The sequence below is a fragment of the Scyliorhinus canicula genome, chromosome 4 (genome assembly GCF_902713615.1).
Source record: "Scyliorhinus canicula chromosome 4, sScyCan1.1, whole genome shotgun sequence".
Classification (NCBI taxonomy): domain Eukaryota; kingdom Metazoa; phylum Chordata; class Chondrichthyes; order Carcharhiniformes; family Scyliorhinidae; genus Scyliorhinus; species Scyliorhinus canicula.
In genome coordinates this window covers 114,563,839-114,582,844 of record NC_052149.1, presented here as the reverse complement: position 1 = coordinate 114,582,844, position 19,006 = coordinate 114,563,839, and the positions used below count along the sequence as shown (strand labels likewise).

The following is a 19,006-nucleotide window of genomic DNA, read 5'->3' as shown; positions in this document are numbered from 1 at the left end:
ACATTGTGTAATCTGTGCACTGCTGAATGAACAGACGTTGTTGAACAATGGGTATCTCTTTAACTCTTAGGTTCCTGAACAAATTTAATCCAGATATATTTAAATGATTAACTCTTATGATGCTTGGGGGATGGGTGGAAGGATGGAAGGCTTATAAATTAATTGATCCTAGTGTTGAAGGAAATTGTGTCCGGTTAACTTTTTGCTGATAGTGGACAGCTGACACCCCTGAGTGTTACTCGAACACCCTCTCTATATAATTTAATGTACCAAATTCAGATATATAGAGCTGGATTTTCATCTTCCCAGGCAGGTATCGGAGTCGGGAGATTTTCCTGTTTGGCACTGTTATTCTCCTGGTAAGGTGCGAGGGTACTTGGTAATTGGGTCTCTTGGTAATCAGAGACTAAGTGCTGATGCAGGGACTGAATCGCGTGAGTTCTATGACCCTGAAAGCAGTGCCAGTCCTGGAGCGATTCAGGACATCCTAATGGGTTAGCACATACGCCACATTGAAATCGTGCGATTCCAACGCAAGCTGACGTGTGATTCGCTGGGGCCGGGAATGCCGCTCGAGAGCCTGACAAGCAGGAGCTGCATATAGGCACTCCACTCCCCACAGACCCTTACCCAGCCACGAAGATGACCCATCCCGTTGATCGGTTGGCTAGGGCCAGAGTGTACCCAGGGGGTGGCCTGACGTGGCACCCATACGACCCATGGCGCTAAGTTCACACTGGGCAGATAGCAGTGGCTGCCTTATAGGCTGCGACAATGATGGTCCATGCCCACCGACCCCGACCCCACAGCCCTGGCAGAAGCCCCATGGCCAGCGCAGCAACTGTAAGTACACTATAGCGATGTTAGACACTTTTTGCACCCCCTTTCTTTCCCTCAGCAGCAACGGTGCCGGTTTCCTTATTTTAAATACAAGTGAACCTCGCTGTCGGTAATTCCACCTGGCGAAGATGGAGCATGATGGGGGGCCCAGAAATTGACAGGTGGGGCCTATTAATGATATGCCAACGGTGTTTACTGTACATTTGCATGCCCACGCCGGCATGTGGTATTGAACGCATTCACACTGCTTTCGAGGCAGTGGAGCATGACATTCTGTCAGGCACCCGGCGCCGGACTCAATTTCCGGCTGTCGCAAGATCACAATTCCCAAATCCAGCGTCGCTGGCTGGAGAATTCAGCCTGGAATTATTTGTTCTGAATGCAGGCTTGTTCAATCTTTTCACATGGTGGGGGCCACATTTCAATTTTATTTCTCACTCAAGAGGCCAATGAGAAAATTTTGAAAAGATGAAGTTTGGCCCAATACTTAAACATGAATTTTAAAATAAAGCTGGGGCGGGATTCTCCGAGGTTCCGCGCCGAAATGGCGGAGAATGGGCGTCAAACCCGAGATCGTGTCCGGCGCCGCTCCCACGATTCTCCGGTCCGCTCCAGTGAATCGCTCCGGGGCGGGATTGTCCAATAATGGGGCTATGTCCTGAAGAAAGTCTGGAGCGATTCACTTACCTGAAGGGGGCTAGCAAAGCCCCGGAGTGCTTCTCGCAGCAGGGACCCCGTACTTCCGGTCGGGGGTCTGCACATGCGCACGGCGGTGGCCTGCGCCCCGCCGTCCTGCGTGCCAAGGCGGATCACACTGCGGACCAGCACCGAAAACATAGACCCCCCCCCCTCCACCCCCACCCCCAGATTGCGCGCGGTGGCCCCTGATCAGTAGCCTGGCCATCCTGGAGGCCCCCCTGGTGAAGGATCTCCTCTGCACCCCACCATGGTGGCGCAGGACTATGTCCACAGTGTTCACGACGGTTGGGACCATGAGAGAAACACGCCGTCGGGAACTCGGCCAGTTGACATTGGGGAAATCGCCGCCTGGGGGCTTTCAATGGTCCCCGACCGGCCCCACATAGACCGCGCATGATTTGAGGTGATTCTGTGGGGACCAGATGATCGCGGGAGAGGTGACCTGATCTCGGGTTTGATGCCAATTTTCTGCCCCCGCACCGATCGTGAGTTCGGCATGGTGGCTCGGAGAATCCCGCCCCATATGTGCAAAGAAACAATCTGGTGAGCACCAAATATGTCAAAACAATATATTGCTAATTTAAAAAGCAGAGTATTAAACAAAGATGACCATTACAGCATGGAATGAGGTGAATACATGTATCTGGCTCACCCTAGTCTTGGACGCCCCCTCACTCACCCTCTGTGAGAGTGGGTTAGAGTGCCTGTTAGTGAGTAGGGGTGAGGGAGAACAAGACCTCAATGAGTGGGAGTGAGCCCGACGCATACTCCCCCCTCCCTAACACACACACACACACACACACACACACTCAGCCATAACACACACACCTCTCTCAAACACACACCCTAGTGACACACTCATGCATACACTCGCACTCATCCCCTCACACACACAATCACACACACACCTCTCTCACACACACAACCTCAGATAAATGCATACACACTCGCCCCTCTTCCTCAAATCCATGCACAACCCTCTTCTCACACCCACACCTCTTTCTTTTGTTTACACATTCATCCCTCTCTCTGTCTCACGTACACATTCACCCCTCTCTCTCATACACGAGACCCTCCCCTTTCAGGTCGAGAGTGATGCATCGGACGTCGCTCTGGCCGCCACTCTCAACCAGGCAGGCAGACCCGTGGCATTCTTTTCCTGCACCCTCCATGCCTCTGAAATTCGGCACTCCTCTGTTGAAAAAGGAGGCCCAAGCCATTGTAGAATCTGTGCAGTATTGGAGGCATTACTTAGCCGGCAGGAGATTCGCTCTCCTCACTGACCAACGGTCGGTTGCCTTCATGTTTAATAATACACGGCGGGGCAAGATCAAAAATGATAAAATCTTAAGGTTGAGAATCGAGCTCTCCACCGATAATTACAAGATTTTGTATTGCCCCGGTAAGCTCAACAAGCTCCCCGATGCCCTATCCCGAGGTACATGTGTCATCGGACAAGTGGACCGACTCCGGGCCCTACACGATGGTCTCTGTCACCCAGGGGTCACCCGGTTCTTTCACTTCATAAAGGCCCGCAACCTGCCCTACTCCATTGCGGAGGTCAGTGCGGTCGCCAGAGACTGCCAGGTCTGCGCGGAGTGCAAACCGCACTTCTACCAGCCAGACCGAGCGCACCTGGTGAAGACCTCCCGCCCCTTTGAACGCCTCAGCATGGACTTCAAAGGGCCCCTTCCCTCCACCGACTGAAACACATACTTCCTGAACGTGGTCGATGAGTATTCCCGATTTCCCTTCGCCATCCCATGCCCTGATATGACGTCTGCCATGGTCATTAAAGCACTCAACACCATCTTCGCCCTTTTCGGTTTCCCTGCTTATGTCCACAGCGACCGGGGATCCTCCTTTATGAATGATGAGCTGCGTCAGTTCCTGCTCAGCAAGGGCATTGCCTCGAGCAGGAAGACCAGCTACAACCCCCGGGGAAACGGGCAGGTGGCGAGGGAGAATGGGACGGTCTGGGAGGCCGTCCTGCTGGCCCTGCGGTCTAAAAAGCTCCCGGTCTCCGTTGGCAGGTGGTCCTCCCCGACGTGCTCTACTCCATCCGATCGCTACTCTGCACTGCGACTGGTGAAACCCCCCCCATGAACGTCTCCTTGCCTTCCCTAGGAAGTCCACCTCCGGGGTTTTGCTCCCAACGTGGCTGGCAGCTCCAGGACCCGCCCTCCTCTGCAAACACGTGTGGCTCCACAAGGCGGACCCGTTAGTCAAAAGAGTACAGCTGCTGCATGCGAACCTGCAGTATGCCTACGTGCGTACCCCGATGGCCGCCAGGACACAGTCTCCCTCAGGGACCTGTCACCAGCTGGATCCCCACCCATGGCCCCACACCACCTGACACCCTCTCCAGTTACCCCGGTGCCACTCACCCTCCCCCCCGCGCACCTCACTACCGCCCCCGCCCCAGGACGATCTGTCCTCCCACTGGTTCCACCCGGGGATGAAGATGAGGACAACACGCTCCTGGAGTCACAGGTGACCAAGCCGGCACCTGCATCACTACCGGCACCGAGGTGATCACAGCAGAGGATCAAGGCACCCGACCGGCTAAATTTGTAAATTTTCACCAGACTGTAAACTTTAAATTCTCACATATCTGTAAATAGTTTTTCACCACCCCCGCTGGACTCTTTTTTAACAGGGGGTGAATGTGGTAGTCACCTCTGTTTGTACAATACTTGCATTAGAGGTAATATGGTAAGGCTCCTGTTCTACAGGTACGGGGGTACATCCCTGCCTGCTGGTTCCGCCCGGTAGGCGGAGTATAAATGTGTGTGCACACCCAGCAGCTACCATTTTTGGTAGCAGCTGCAGGAGGCAACACATCTCTGCTTAATAAAGCCTCGATTACTCTCTACTCCCATCTCATCGTAATTGATAGTGCATCACTCATCCCACACACAAAGAATTCGGTCCCTCTCTCACACACACACATACTCACCCCTCTCTCTCTTGCACAGACCCACACACATGCTCACTCCTCTCTCTCATACATGCACCCACACACACCCCTCTCTCTCACACTCATCCACATACACACTCAGCCCTCTCTCTCTCTGTCTCACACACCCATAACGCCTGCACACACAACCATTACACTTTTAAAACAGAGAAAGCATTGCTTGATAGGGAGTTATATCTCTCTGACCTATTCTGTCAATTGCAAAATGTTTATTCACACAAGATAAAGAGATTTCAAGTACTTGCAGTTTTTCCTATTGATATTTTAAAGGGTCTGGATGATTGACACTATCATTGGGCTGTATTAAAAGGAGTTTTTTTATAAGAACGCATTAAGTTATGAATAAATGAATGACTGTTTCTAAAGCTGTTCAACATTACCTATTTGTCACTTTAGGATTTATTTGTTCAATAGAGAGCGTATCGTGAGTGAATGGATATGCAAGTGCCATAGCTTGGCATGAAGTGCCAAAGATGATATAGATTGTCATATCGGGTATGAGGGGCCACTGGGAGTCGGTTGGGGCCTTATCTTGGAGCAGATGGGGAGGCATGGATAATTTCTTTTGAACCTATCTTTCAAAAGGTTCCATATCCAGACTATGGGTAATGACACCATCCTGTGAACTATGAGTCCTTTAAAAATTGGCATGACTCCATGAAAATTGTGGAGGAGAAGGACATGCCTGCCCCCATTTTGCAGATTGTGAGGTCGGGATTGCAGATGCATGCTAGCGATCTGCAGCAACTCGCACCCTTAACCCACACAGATGAAAGTCAGAATCCCTGGGAATCGGTTCTGGAATCCTGGCATGGGATACAAACTGCCATTTTTATACCTCAATGGAGTCCCTCCAACTCCATGAACATCCAGCTCGCAATATTTGAAATCTGAAGACGATTTAATCAAGCTGTTTTAAAATAGACATGAAATCCTAGGTTTTAGGACAACTTGCAGTTATTTAGTGTCTTTAATGCAGAAAGACATTCAATGGCACTTCACAGATGGTATTCAAAAAATGATTTCAAAGAGATGAATTTTAGGAATGGTCTCAAAGGATGTCAGGCAAATAAGTTTAGAAACGACATTCCAGAGCATGGGCTTCAGGTACCTAAATGCATAAGGAAAGGCATTATGTAAAAGATCGAAGAAACAATGCCACACCGATGTAAATGATTAATCAGCCTGTGGTTATAACATTATGCTCAATTCTAAGCACAGGGTTATTGAGGATATTGAAGCCATGGCGAGGAAACAAGGGGTGAGAGACTGTACTTGTGAAGAGAGACCAGAAAAACAGGCACTTTTCACTAAGATAAGGTTAAAAAAAGATCTGATAGAAGTGTCCAAAATAGAAGGAACTTTGATAAGGTGGACAGAGAAAATCTATCTCCAAAGACTGGTGAATTGGCTATACAATAGCTATGACACTGTGGAAGAAGTTGAAGAGGTTTGTCATTTGCCTGCTCTCTCTAAATCTATACTGACGTGTTCTTATGATGTTGTTGGTGTACAGGTATTCCTCTATTCTGCTTTTTAAAATTAGTTTCCTTTTACATATTTTACAGACTAATGGTCAATAATTGAATGCATTATGTTTGCCCTCTTCCAATTCTGTATTTCAATAATACCTGATCATTTTCTCAGGATGATTGTCATCAAATTTCCTCTCTTGCTTATTTTCACAGCTAAGGATATGCGCTATCTTGACAGTGGGAAGTTGTTACTCTCAATTACGTTTAATTTTCCAAGTGCCTCGGTCACACGCATTTCAAAGTGCTTGAATAAAAACAAATTCCAATGCCTCCTGGCTAGGCGCAATGAAATTGAGTTTATTCAAAACTCTGCTGACTATAGCCTAACTTGTATTGCACCCTGTTCACCAGTTCTCCCTGTGCACATTGGTCCACAGTTCACAATGCCTCCATTTTAAAATTCTCATCCTTGTTTTTAATCCTATGATCTTGCACGTCCTATCTCTGTGGCCTCCTCCAGTCGTACAAACATTCAAGAACTTTGCATGCCTCCAATTCTGGCTCTTCGGCATCTCCACTTTTAATTGCCCCACAATAGGTTGCTGTGTCTGCAGCTGCTTAGACCCAAGGCGGGATTCTCTCAGCCCAGGCCGGGCCGGAAAACCGCTGGCCTGGGCGCGAATCACGCGACGCCGCCCTGACGATTCTCCACAGAGCGGAGAATTGGCGCCGGAGCGATCGGCGCAGTGACAGTCAGGGGCTGCTCTACGCGGCCCCGCCCCCAGCAATTCTCTACCCAGGATGGGCGACCGGCCATAGAAAAAATTCGAGACCCGCTGGTGCCGTTCAAGTGTGGTCTTACCGGCCGGGGAGGAGTGGGTCCGACCCGGGGGGGGGGGGGGGGGGGGGGGGGGGGGGGTCCTACGCTTCCACATCGGGGCTTACCGATCAGCGGGTCGGCCTCTCGGGCTGGGGGCCTATTTTGCTCCATGCTGGCCCCTGTAGCCCAACACCATGTTGCGGCGGGGCTGGGGGGCTGGCACGGAGGAGGGACGCACCGCGCATGCGCGCAATTGCGCTAGTCGGACTGCGCATGCGCAGACCCGTGGCACCCATTTGAGGCCGGTATCGGCAGCTGGAGCAGCGTGGGTTGCTCCAGTGCCGTGCTGGCCCCCTGTCGGGTTCAGAATCACTGCTCCTGGCGGCAAGTCGACGCCGTCGTGAAACGCGACAGCCTCAGGATCAGAGAATCCCGCCCCCAATTCACTTCTTAAACCTTTATCTTTCTTGAGAATATTCTTCACACACCACCTCTTTGCTTAAGCTTCTGGTCATCCATTCTAATATATACATAAATGGCTTCGCATCAAGTTTTGTTTGATAACCCTCGTGTCAAGTACCTGAAGAAATGTGATCGCATTAAATGTCTCTATAATTGTAAATCACTGTTGTTGGTTCCTCAGTGAATGCATATTCACATAATATTTTGACTACTTTAATTCTTCAAGTATAGTTGCGCGTTTACAGTTAAGAGTTCCAATTTCCTCTTGACTGCATTGAAACCAGAAGGATATTTTGTACATTTTCATCCAGTACCCCAATACGTTACATTAACTTATTCAGCATAGTCATAAGCATTCTCATACATCTCCCAGACATTTTTTTCCAGTTTCATTTTATGCTGCAATCTCCCATTTTGGGAATTTCTCAGCATTAAATTTGACAGTTTTACAAATTTGACTCTGTTATGTGAAACAGTTAATAAGCAGGGCGGCACGTGATGCAGTGGTTAGCACTGGGACTACAGTGCTGAGGACCTGGGGTTGAATCCCGGCCTTGGGTTGTGTGGAGTTTGCATATTCTCCCCGTGTCTGTGTGGGTTTCACCCCACAACCCAAAGATGTGCAGGTTAGGTAGATTGCCCACACTAAATTGTCCCTTAATTGGAAAAAAAATAATTGGGTACTCTAAATTTATTTTAAAAACCCAGTTAAGAAGCAGTCAATAAGCAAGAATAATTAATGTTGCATTAAGGATCAAGGTGAGTTAATCATTCTCTGGGCTCAGAGACAAAGCAGTTAAGTATAAGGGGCACAATCTAAACAGATTTGAAAAGAGTCCTGTGATAAACGTGTTTAGCCAGGTGTTTCCCAGTGCTCGCTATCTATCAGGAATCTGTTTCAATTTGGGGACTCAGTGGGCAATACGCCGCCAAGGCCACACTTAGCCCGCTTCCTGCACTGAGGAGCTCTGCTCGATGGAACTCCTGAGTGCAGGAAGAGATCGGACGCCATTTCTTGACCCCCGACATGACACCCCAAACCCCCCAAAGCCCCAACTTATCTATAAAGGGGTCCTCGAAACCTCCCGCACCCCACCGCACATGTTCAGGGCAACTTCGAGCCCAATCCACAGCGCTGGGAAAATGCCAGCCGAGCACCTTGGCACTGCCAGCCTGGAACCATGGCAGTGTTCCTGCCAGCCTGGCAGTGCCAACTGGGAACCTCGGCAGTGCTAACTGGGCACCTTGGCAGTGCCAGCATGGCACCCAGGTGGCACTTCCAGGGTTCCAGGCTGGCAGTACCAAGTTGCCCAGGTCGCACCAGCAGTGCCAGGATGCCATCCGGTCCAAAGGGCAACCACATGGGGGCCTCCGATCCCTTGGGGGACCCCCACAAGTGCTGTTCCATCTCCATCTGGAGACTAGCTCTCTCACTTTGATATGCAGAATTGCAAAATATTTATCCTGCCCATTATCCACCCAGATCGTGAAGTTCCACGAGATGGGCAGCACGGTAGCATGGTGGTTAGCATAAATGCTTCACAGCTCCAGGGTCCCAGGTTCATTTCCCGGCTGGGTCACTGTCTGTGTGGAATCTGCACGTCCTCCCCGTGTGTGCGTGGGTTTCCTCCGGGTGCTCCGGTTTCCTCCCACAGTCCAAAGATGTGCGGGTTAGGTGGATTGGCCATGCTAAATTGCCCGTAGTGTCCTAAAAAGTAAGGTTGGGGGGGGGTTGTTGGGTTACGGGTGTAGGGTGGATACGTGGTTTGAGTAGGGTGATCATTGCTCGGCACAACATCGAGGGCTGAAGGGCCTGTTCTGTGCTGTATTGTTCTATGTTCTATTGCGTTTGATCTTGCGAGGTGTGGCAAGCCAGGTAGATCCCAGAAGAGGGATCTCCCGGCATCAACTAGCGGCTCCACATCACCTTTCAGACTCAATGTGGCTGGTAGATCATGCCCAATATGTGAGAATGGGACATTAATTGCTGAATTACACCAGTAAATAAATAGAACCACTACAGTACAGAAGGAGACCTTTTGGCCCATCGAGTCTGCACAGACCCTCCGAAGGCATGATCTACCCTCCAGCCCACGCCCCCGTCCTATCCCCGTAATTCCACCTAATCTTTTGGATGCGAAGCAGAATTTTAGCAAGGCCAATCCACCTAACATGCACATCTTTGGACTATGGGAGGAAACCAGGGTACCTGGAGGAAAACCATGCAGACACAGGGAAAATGTGAAAACTCCAAACAGACAGCTACGTAAGGCGGAATCTAACCCAGGTCCCTGGTGCTGTGAAGCAGCAGTGTTTACCACTAAATTCAGGAAGAAATTCCTCACCCAAAGAATGCTTTGAATGTGGAATTCGCAACCGCAATAGTTGAGAAAAATAACCATAAAAAACATTTTGCGAGAAGTGAATATTATTATGGGGGTCAAAGGAATAGGAAGATTTGTTGATTGGGCGCGAGGAAATAATTTGGGAGGAGGCTCGTGTGGAGCATCACTGGTCTAGCCTTAAAACAAAAAGAAGAAATGTTGGAAATTCTCAGCTAGTCTGGCAACATCTATGGAGAGTAAAACATTGAATAGGAGGAATTTAATGCATCGTCCTCCCCCAGGCAAGTTCAGAGACGGGGTGTTGTGTGATTAGTGTGAGGATGCAGATAGGACGTCTGAATATGTCTGGGGCGGGAGGTCTTGCGGGCGACCTTCCCGCCCCAAGGTCAATTGGGGCTCTTAAAGCCGGCCGCATAATTTAATATCTCATGCCCCACTGGAATACTTGCAAAGACCATCACACACGGCGTCGCTGCTGAACTGCTGGTCCTTGATTGGCCAACTGCTCTCAGGGGTGGGATATCTGACCTCCTGGAGGCTAAATCAGATGGGCAGCCCACCGTTGCCCAGGTAAATGTTCTGGAATTAAATTGAATAGGGCTTCACATAGAAAAACAACGTGGGGCTCCCTCTAGTTCTCCACCTGTCCCTCACCTTAAATCCTGGCCAACATTTCAGGGTCATCGCCCTGTAAGGTTAACTCTGTTTCTTACCCCACAGATGCTGCCCGACTTGCTGAGTACATTTTGCAATTTCTATTTTAATTTCAGATCTGCATCATGTGCAGTGCTTTGTTCTGGCATTGATCAGATGGATTAGATGACTTGCTTCTGTACTGTAAGTACTTTGTATCCAACACATTTGGAAATCATAGGGGGAGTGTGAAGGGAGAATAAGGCTGTCTGTAATAAATAGCTAAAGATGATAAGCAATCGAAGGCAGTCAAATAAATGCACAGTCACTCAGTTGTGACGAATAGTCAAACAGATAGTTGTACTAATGAGCTTGCATGGCAAGGGGAGATAATCCATGCTGATGGAATGTGTAGAAGCCTTAAGTGCTTATGCATCGATCGCACGTGGTAAAAATAAGTTTACACATTAACCTCCGGATTATTACCTGATTAGCCATATAAAGATCTTGCACCCTGCACTTTAGCAACTCTACCTAGTCTTATATAGAGCTAGATTTAGCAGTTTTAATTATAGTTTACAAATCCCCTATGAGTTCTCTGTTTGCGAGCTTTTGGGTACCAATCTCGTGTGCGCCATTAAATGATTGCATTAGCATGTTCATTTACAAAGATTATTATTCAATCAGATGGCTCTCTATCTCTTGAGGCCACATGCCTTTGCTAAAAGGAAACCCAGCGTCATGAAATGCTGATTTGTTCTCTTTTTCAAACTTGGTTCACCTCTCCGAATTTGTTTGTACATCTGATTATTCTATGGAATTAATTTTTGTGCGATGAGTAGGGGCTGACAATGAAGTGCAAGTTTCACAATAGAAAACCTATTTCATAAGGTGTGCATGACATAAATGCTTCTCCATTTCAGACATGAATCCCTGTATCTATTCTTGCCTTGTTTGTATTGTGTACATCCGACTATATAGAAAAATACATGCAAGCACGTATGAGCTGACACTGCTCCACACAAAATATACCACAGAAGTGACTTATTTACTTCAATCAGGAATACCCTGTACCTCTATATAATGCAATAGTAACACATCAGTGAACTGTGCTCAGATTTTTCATGGTATAACTAATTAGTTTGCTTGGGAAATTTGGAATTAACTACATATTCATACAGCATGCTTGCCTTCATCGGACGGGGCATTGAGTACAAGAGTTGGCAGGTCATGTTACAGTTGTATCGGACTTTGGTTAGGCCACATTTGGAATACTGCATGCAGTTCTGGTCGCCACATTACCAGAAGGATGTGGATGCTTTAGAGAAGGTGCAGAAGAGGTTCACCAGAATGTTGCCTGGTATGGAGGGTGCTAGCTATGAAGAAAGGTTGAGTAGATTAGGATTGTTTTCATTGGAAAGACGGAGGTTGAGGGGAGACCTGATTGAGGTCTACAAAATTATGAGAGGTATGGACAGGGTGGATAGGAACAAGCCTTTTCCCAGAGTGGGGGTGTCAATTACAAGGGGTCACGATTTCAAGGTGAGAGGGGAAAACTTTAAGGGAGATGTGCGGGGAATGTTTTTTACGCAGAGGGTGGTGGGTGCCTGGAATGCTTTGCCAGCGGAGGTGGTAGAGGCGGGCACAATAACATCATTTAAGATGCATCTGGACAGATATATGAACGGGTGGGGAACAGAGAGAAGTACACCTTGGAAAACAGGCAACAGGTTTAGAGAAAGGATCTGGATCGGCGCAGGCTGGGAGGGCCAAAGGGCCTATTCCTGTGCTGTAATTTTCTTTGTTCTCTTTGTTCATATTCTAAAATCACATGCAGGCCAGGCTGGGTAAGCGTTGGCAGATTTCCTTTCTGGAGCACATTCAAGAAGCAGGTTTTTTAATGATAATATAGCATTTTCCATAGTTAGACTTTCTTGTTACTAGCCCACAATCTACCAGATTTATTGAATTCAATTCACATTCGGCATTGTGGGATCTGAACTCCTGACCTACTGGTATAGCTCCATAAGTGCCAATAGTACAATACACCCAAACGCAGTAAAACATTTCCTTTTACTACACACAAAATACATCAGGTAATTGGGACAAGGAATCAAGAGTACTCTTAACTAAATTTTCATGGGTTAATGTCCCAAATTCCATTTTACTATTAAGTCAGATTGTCACTTATCGGATTGGGACCACTTTGAAAGTCGAACGTAGCATGTATTAGAAATACAGAACATTTGCTGAGAGGTAGGACTACTTGCTGATATTGTGAGAGATTTATTTGTCTTTGTGGTTCACATTAATCACCTAAGATTTATTGTTTTCCTTCACACTTTACTTCTCAGAGAAAGCCAACAAGGAAATGCTGGGAACTCACCCACAGAACATCACAATGTTGTAGTGTGAGGGGCTATCTGGTAGAGGCACCGTCTGCTGCAGGCATAGCTGCTCACAACCACCATTCATCCCATCTGAACAGTCGATGCCAATGTGTCTGTCGTAACAGCCAGAGCCATCCTTCATCGGGCTGAGTCCCAGAGGGCACTGCAGGGAAAACAATGGGAGAAGAATTGTTACAGAATGAAGAGATGGCCCACTGTGTATGCAGGAAGACAAAAATGATAGAATTGAAAGATGTGCCCATTACAAGCCAACAATTTTGATAAAGAGGTGACTGTGAGACTTTGCAATTCTGCTTCTCCTTTGCCCATAATAGCAACACATCAGAGCTGCCTTCTGTCTTTTAGCCAATGGATTCTATCAGTTTTTTTTAATGGTCTAAAAATACGTTTTAGCATCATTACATCCAATAATGTACTCTGAGTAGGGATATCCCAGGAGCAAATCTTACATTAGCGGCACTCTCCTTTAATGACCAGGAAGCCAGCAGCAGAAATGACAAAATTATTTAACAGAACATAAAGTCTGCCTACCACAGTAATTATTTACAATACACAGTCCCCTGTGGGACAACCAACATGCCGGTCCCTGCTCAGGCCGGCTTTTAGCTCAATCTTACACGCCCCAGCTGACTGGGTCTCCCCTCACTACCGGGGAAGCTTATATTCCACAATATCGGTTATCGTTTCCCCATGGGCCTCATGGGGGGGTCACAACAGCAACATTTAAGTCTACGTTTAAAATATAAAATAAATATGTAAACATTTGAAATATTCATGTTTGCCAAAGTGTAGTTTCAATCTCCAGCCACCGGATGGTGCAGTGGAGCTTTCTCCATTTTGTTTTCCAGCTCCCGGGCTCTTTGGCTTTGTCAGCCCTCTCTTTAAACATCTCTTAAAAATGTTGACTAAAGGGTTAACACCAGGAACATCTGATACTGATGTAACTGTGGTGCAATGCCATATGATTCAGTAACTGTGGTCTCATGGGAACTAGAAGTACAATCTTGTGTAGAATATTGAGAGCTACACTGATCTGTAAATAAACATTTTTTTTAACGAGTAACAGCCCATGGTAGAATTCTTAGGGTAACAATCAAACCCTAAAGAAGCCCCAGCTAGATCCCAAATACAAGACAAAACTAAATTATCTTTTCGGTCCCCTCCTCCTGTGTATGAATAACATGTACACATCGTTTTCACTCTCACCGATATTTTTCTCAGATACTCCGGGCGGGATTCTCTCAGCCCAGGGCCGGACCGGAGAATCCCCGCGACCGGCGCAGAATGGAGAATCGGTGCCATTGACGATTCTCGGCCTGGGATGGGCTGAGCGGCCATCGTAAAAACGTCGAGTCCCACAGTCCACACCTGCTCTTAGCCGGCGGGAACGCGGCGTGGAACGATTGGGAGGCTGCCTGTGGGGGGGGAGGCATGATCCAACCCCGGTGGGGGGGGACTCCGATGTGGCCTGGCCCGCGATTGGGGCCCACCAATCGGCGGGCCGGCCTTTATGGTTGGCGGCCTCCTTTCTTCCGCGCCGGCCCCTTTAGTCCTGTGTCATGTTGCGTCGGGGCCGGCACGTTGAAGGAAGCCACTGCGCATGCACGCGTTGGCGCCGGTGCCACTGCACATGTGCGCGTTGGCGCAGGTGCCACTGCACATGCATGGATCCCGTGGCGGCCAGTTGCTGACAGGGTCAACAGCTAGAGCGGCGTGAACAGCTCCAGTGCTGTGCTGGCCCCTGCAGGGGCCAGAATTACTGATCCCGAGGCCGCGTTGACGCTGTCGAGAAACGCAATGGCATTTCTGACGGCGTCAACACTTAGCCTCAGGATCACAGGATCCCGCCCTCTATCACCATTCCCCTTAAGTGCACTTTCTATTACACTCACTGGGAGCCTGGATAAAGGGGTAGATTTGGGCCCAAACTTCCTGGACTGAATCCTGTGGAGGCTACAGGAGCTTCAGTCTCTGGCTGGAGAGTCAACGAGAGATCCACGTCACCATTTTTTAGCAATGCCTGCCACATGTTGTTCCACTCAGGGACTTTGCAGGCCAATGCCGTACCTTCCCTGAGATCCAGAGCACTGGAGGCAGCGGTCTTCCCAGCCCAGAGCTGCCATCCAATCACAGGCCATCAGCTCTGTTGAACAATGGTGGCTCCAACTGGTACGACCACCCACATGTGACCTGGGAACGTGGCTAGTGATGGTTGAAGGGGGTTTGGCAACAAGAGTTGGGGGATGGTCCCCTGATCATATGCTTTAAATGAGGAATTGCTCGGGATCACACGAGCAGCCCTGCACAGATCTGCCTGTTGTTCTCTGCGGATGGCGAGCCCCCTGCCCACCACTGGGTTAAGTAGGAATTAATTGCCCGCACCTGGGGCGAAATTCTCCGACCCCCAGCAGGGTCGGAGAATCGCCTGGGGCCGCCGAAAATCCCGTCCCCGCCGTGGCAGAGATTCTCCGCCACCCGGGAAGTGGCGGTGGCGGGAATCTCGCCACTCCGATCGGAGAGGCCCCTGCAGTGATTCTCCGGCCCGGATGGGCCGAAGTCCCGCCGCTGGGAGGCCCCTCCCGCCGCCGAGGTTTGAACCACCTCTGGAACGGCGGGATCAGCGGCACGAGCGGGCCCCAGGGTCCTGGGGGGGGGGGGGGGGGGGCGATCGAACCCCGGGGGGTGCCCTCACAGTGGCCTGGCCCGCGATCAGGGCCCCCCGCTCAGACTCCAGGCCAGTGCCCTGGGTGCACTATTTTCCTCCGCGGCTGCCACGGCCTTCTCCATGGCAGAAGCGGAAGAGAACCCCACATCGCGCATGCGCCAACCGATGAAAGCCTTTCAGCCAGCCCCGCTGCCGGGGGCGCCGGTTTTTTGCGCCAATCGTCTGGTGCAAACCGCTCCGGCGCGGGGCTGGCCCCCAAAGGTGGGGAGAATTCCCCGCCTTTGGGGAGGCCCGACCACTGAGTGGTTGGCGCTACTCCCCTACGCCGGCACCCTCCGTCACGCCGGGTAGGGGAGAATGCCGCCCCTGAGCCTCAAGGGGTAGTGGGCAGAGGAAGGCTGTCCACAGGCCTTCCCGCCACAGACTTAATTGGGGTGCAGGCAGGAAGGCGACAGTTTATTCAATTACCATCATTCCTAGCCCCCAGGTTAAATACCATCCCCCTCCCCTCTGGTCACCAAACCCACCATGGAGGAGGGCAGAAAGTGCTGCCTTTGGCTACACACCAACACAGAGGCTGGAATTCTCTGGTCATTGGGATTCTGTTTTCCTACTGGCACCGCAGCCCCCGCCCACACGATTCCCGATGGAGGGAGGAGTGGTTTGAATGGGAAATCCTATGGCCAAGCGGTGGGAAGAGTGAATCCCTATCACCAGCCATTGGCACACCACTGAGGAAGACACATCTGAGGGAACGGAGGGTTCAGTCCAGAAAGAATTTGCAGCTTTATAGTGTCTGTCATGGCATCCATTTTAGTGTCATTGGTTGATCGATTAATGTGGGCCATGCTACCAGGCCATGCTATCAGTTTTCCCTCTTGGACCAGAGGCATGGGATTTAAAAAAAAATAAATTTGAGTACCCAATTCATTTTTCCAATTAAGGGGCAATTTAGCGTGGCCAATCACCTACCCTGCACATCTTTGGTTGTGGGGACGAAACCCATGCAAACACGGGGAGAATGTGCAAACTCCACACGGACAGAGACACAGAGCCAGGATCGAACCTGGGACCTCGGCGCTGTGAAATGAAATGAAAATGAATGAAAGAGGCAGCAGGGTTAAACCTACTGCACCATCGAGACATGGGATTTTTGATATCCACCTAAAAGAGTTAAAGGTGGAATGTTATTGGCTGATGGCCTGACTTATATTACAAGAACACTTGCAGCTAAAGCTATAAACAAGTTCTTAATATTAACTGTGGGTTAAATATATACAAAACAGATGAATAATAGTATGAACATGCACAAACCACTATCTCTCTCCCAGCTCCCACATCAGTGTGAGGTCACCTGCCTCTATCATTCATTTACATACTAATGAGACTCGTAGTGGTCAGTCAGTGAATTACAACACAACTATGATATCACTGCCAGAAGGGTCTTGCTTTAAGGGGCGGGATTCTCTGACCCCCTGCCGGGTTGGTGAATCGCTGGGGGGCGGTGTGAATCCCGCCCCCGCCGGCTGCCAAATTCTCTGGCACCGGCGGCCAGTCGCAGCGGCCCCCCCCGGCGATTCTCCTACCCGTGATGGGTCGAAGTCCCGCTGGTTCTATGCCAGTCCCACCGGTGTACATTAGACTAGGTCTCTTACCAGTGGGACCTGGCAGTGCGGGCAGGCTCTGGGGTCCTGGGGGGGGCGCAGTGCGATCTGGCCCCGGGGGGTGCCCCCACAGTGGCCCGGCCCGCGATCGGGGCCCATCGATCCTCGGGTGGGCCTGTGCCGTGGGGGAACTCTTTCCCTCTGTGCCGGCCGCGTCAGCCTCCGCGATCGCCGACGCGTAGGTGAACCCCCCACTGCGCATGCGTGGGGATGACGTAAGCAGCCGCTGACACTCCTGCACATGCGCGGACCCGCGCCGGCTGGCGGAGTCCCTTCGGCCCCAGCTGCCGCGGCGCCAAAGGCCTTCCACGCCAGCTGGCGGGGCACAAACCACTCCGCCGCCGGCCTAGCCCCTGAAGGTGCGGAGGATTCCGCACCTTTGGGGCGGGCAAATGCTGGAGTGGTACATGCCACTCCGTCCCGCCGGGACCCCCCGCCCCACCGGGTACGGGAGAATCCCGCCCAAGATCTTTTGTAAAAAATAAATCTACCTCTGGCTGTGCACCACTACCTCAGATTATTCTCTCAACTATCTGCAATGGGACTTCTGCCTCAGAATCAAGACTGACTCCTGCAGAGCATGCCAACTTACACCCCAATACATGATCTTGTGTAGAAGGATGTCTTGGAGTGGGTTACAAACTTGAATCTATTTGAGGTGTTCACATGATTCATATGTATGTACAACAATGGACATCTAACAATGAGTTACAGAACAAAATCTAATTGAGCAGTCGACATAATCACAAGCTATGAGAGTGAATCTCAAGTAATTCAAATAAAAAATAGATGATTGCATTCTAGTCACTCCCTATTTGCATTTATGCACATTATGAATTTCCTGTGTGTCTTCTTCCACTTTGGGTGGTTGTGGTATTGGCAGCTTTGAATCATAGATCATGATATTATTGCTGGATGTTGATCAGGAATTATTTACTGAGTGTAGGAGTTATTTATTTAAGTACTACCACAGCATAAAGAAACAAATCAGATAATGAAAAATGAATGTATATCAAGTGCAGAAAACATCATCATCTTCCTTGTTGCCTTGGCAACCTTGTAAATCTGTTCTACTTAATGTATCAATGCTCCTCATTCTTTTATACATCTCAAAAATATATCAAGGATTATTTAATGTGCTGAAATTAGCACTGTATACAGGATTGGTAAAACAACAATATTTTCTGTTGATTGTTCCTGTACCAGTCCCCATATACCTTCACTACTCCTATTCTAACCCCCACAGTCCTCCCATTGTAAAAGTCTTGATCTGCTCTTTAATTCCTCCCACAATCACATCCGTCTGAATTCTACGTCACTCCTCTTGTCTGACATCCTACCACGATTGAAATGACTTCAATACATAGAGTCAGAAAGGCTCTTCAGCCCAACGTGCCTGTGCCAGTCAAAAACAACCACCTCACTATTCTAATCCCAATTTCCAACACTTGTCCCACAGCCTTCTGTGTCTTGGCTGTGTAAATGTACATCTAATTACTTCTTAAATGTTATGAGGGTCTCTGCCTCCACCACCATTTCAGGCAGTGGGTTCCAGACTCCAAACACCCTCTGGGTGAAAATGTTTTTCCTCACATCTCCTCTAAACCTCCTACCCCTTACCTTTAAATCTATATCCCGGATATTGATCCCTCCACCACAGTGAAAAGTTTATTCCTGTCTACTCTATCAATGCTCCTCAATATTTTATACATCTCAATCATGTCTCCCTCAGTCTCCTGTGCTCCAAGGAAAGCAAACTCATTCTCTCCAATCTCTTTTCATACCTAAATCTCTCCAGCCCAGGCAACTTCCTGGTGAAACCTCTCTGGACCCTTTCAAGTATCACACCACTCCTATAATGTGGATTCCAGAACTGCACACAATACTCTAGCTATGGGCGAGCCAATATTTTATAACGTTCCAGCATAACCTCCCCGCTCTTAAACTCTATGGGCGCAATCTTCCCAAAAGGGAACAAGACCCCGAGCGAGCGTGGTTAGCCGCATGCTTCC

The 19,006-nt window shown here is 49.4% G+C and overlaps 1 protein-coding gene across 1 annotated transcript in view; it reads right to left on the bottom strand.

Moving 5' to 3' along the window:
• Window positions 1–19,006, bottom strand: part of LOC119964903 (astrotactin-1-like) — a 3,158,558-nt gene that overhangs the window by 1,131,533 nt on the left and 2,008,019 nt on the right. Inside the window, 1 exon segment of the mRNA XM_038795000.1 lies at window positions 12,641–12,807. Coding sequence (XP_038650928.1) covers window positions 12,641–12,807 — 167 coding nt within the window.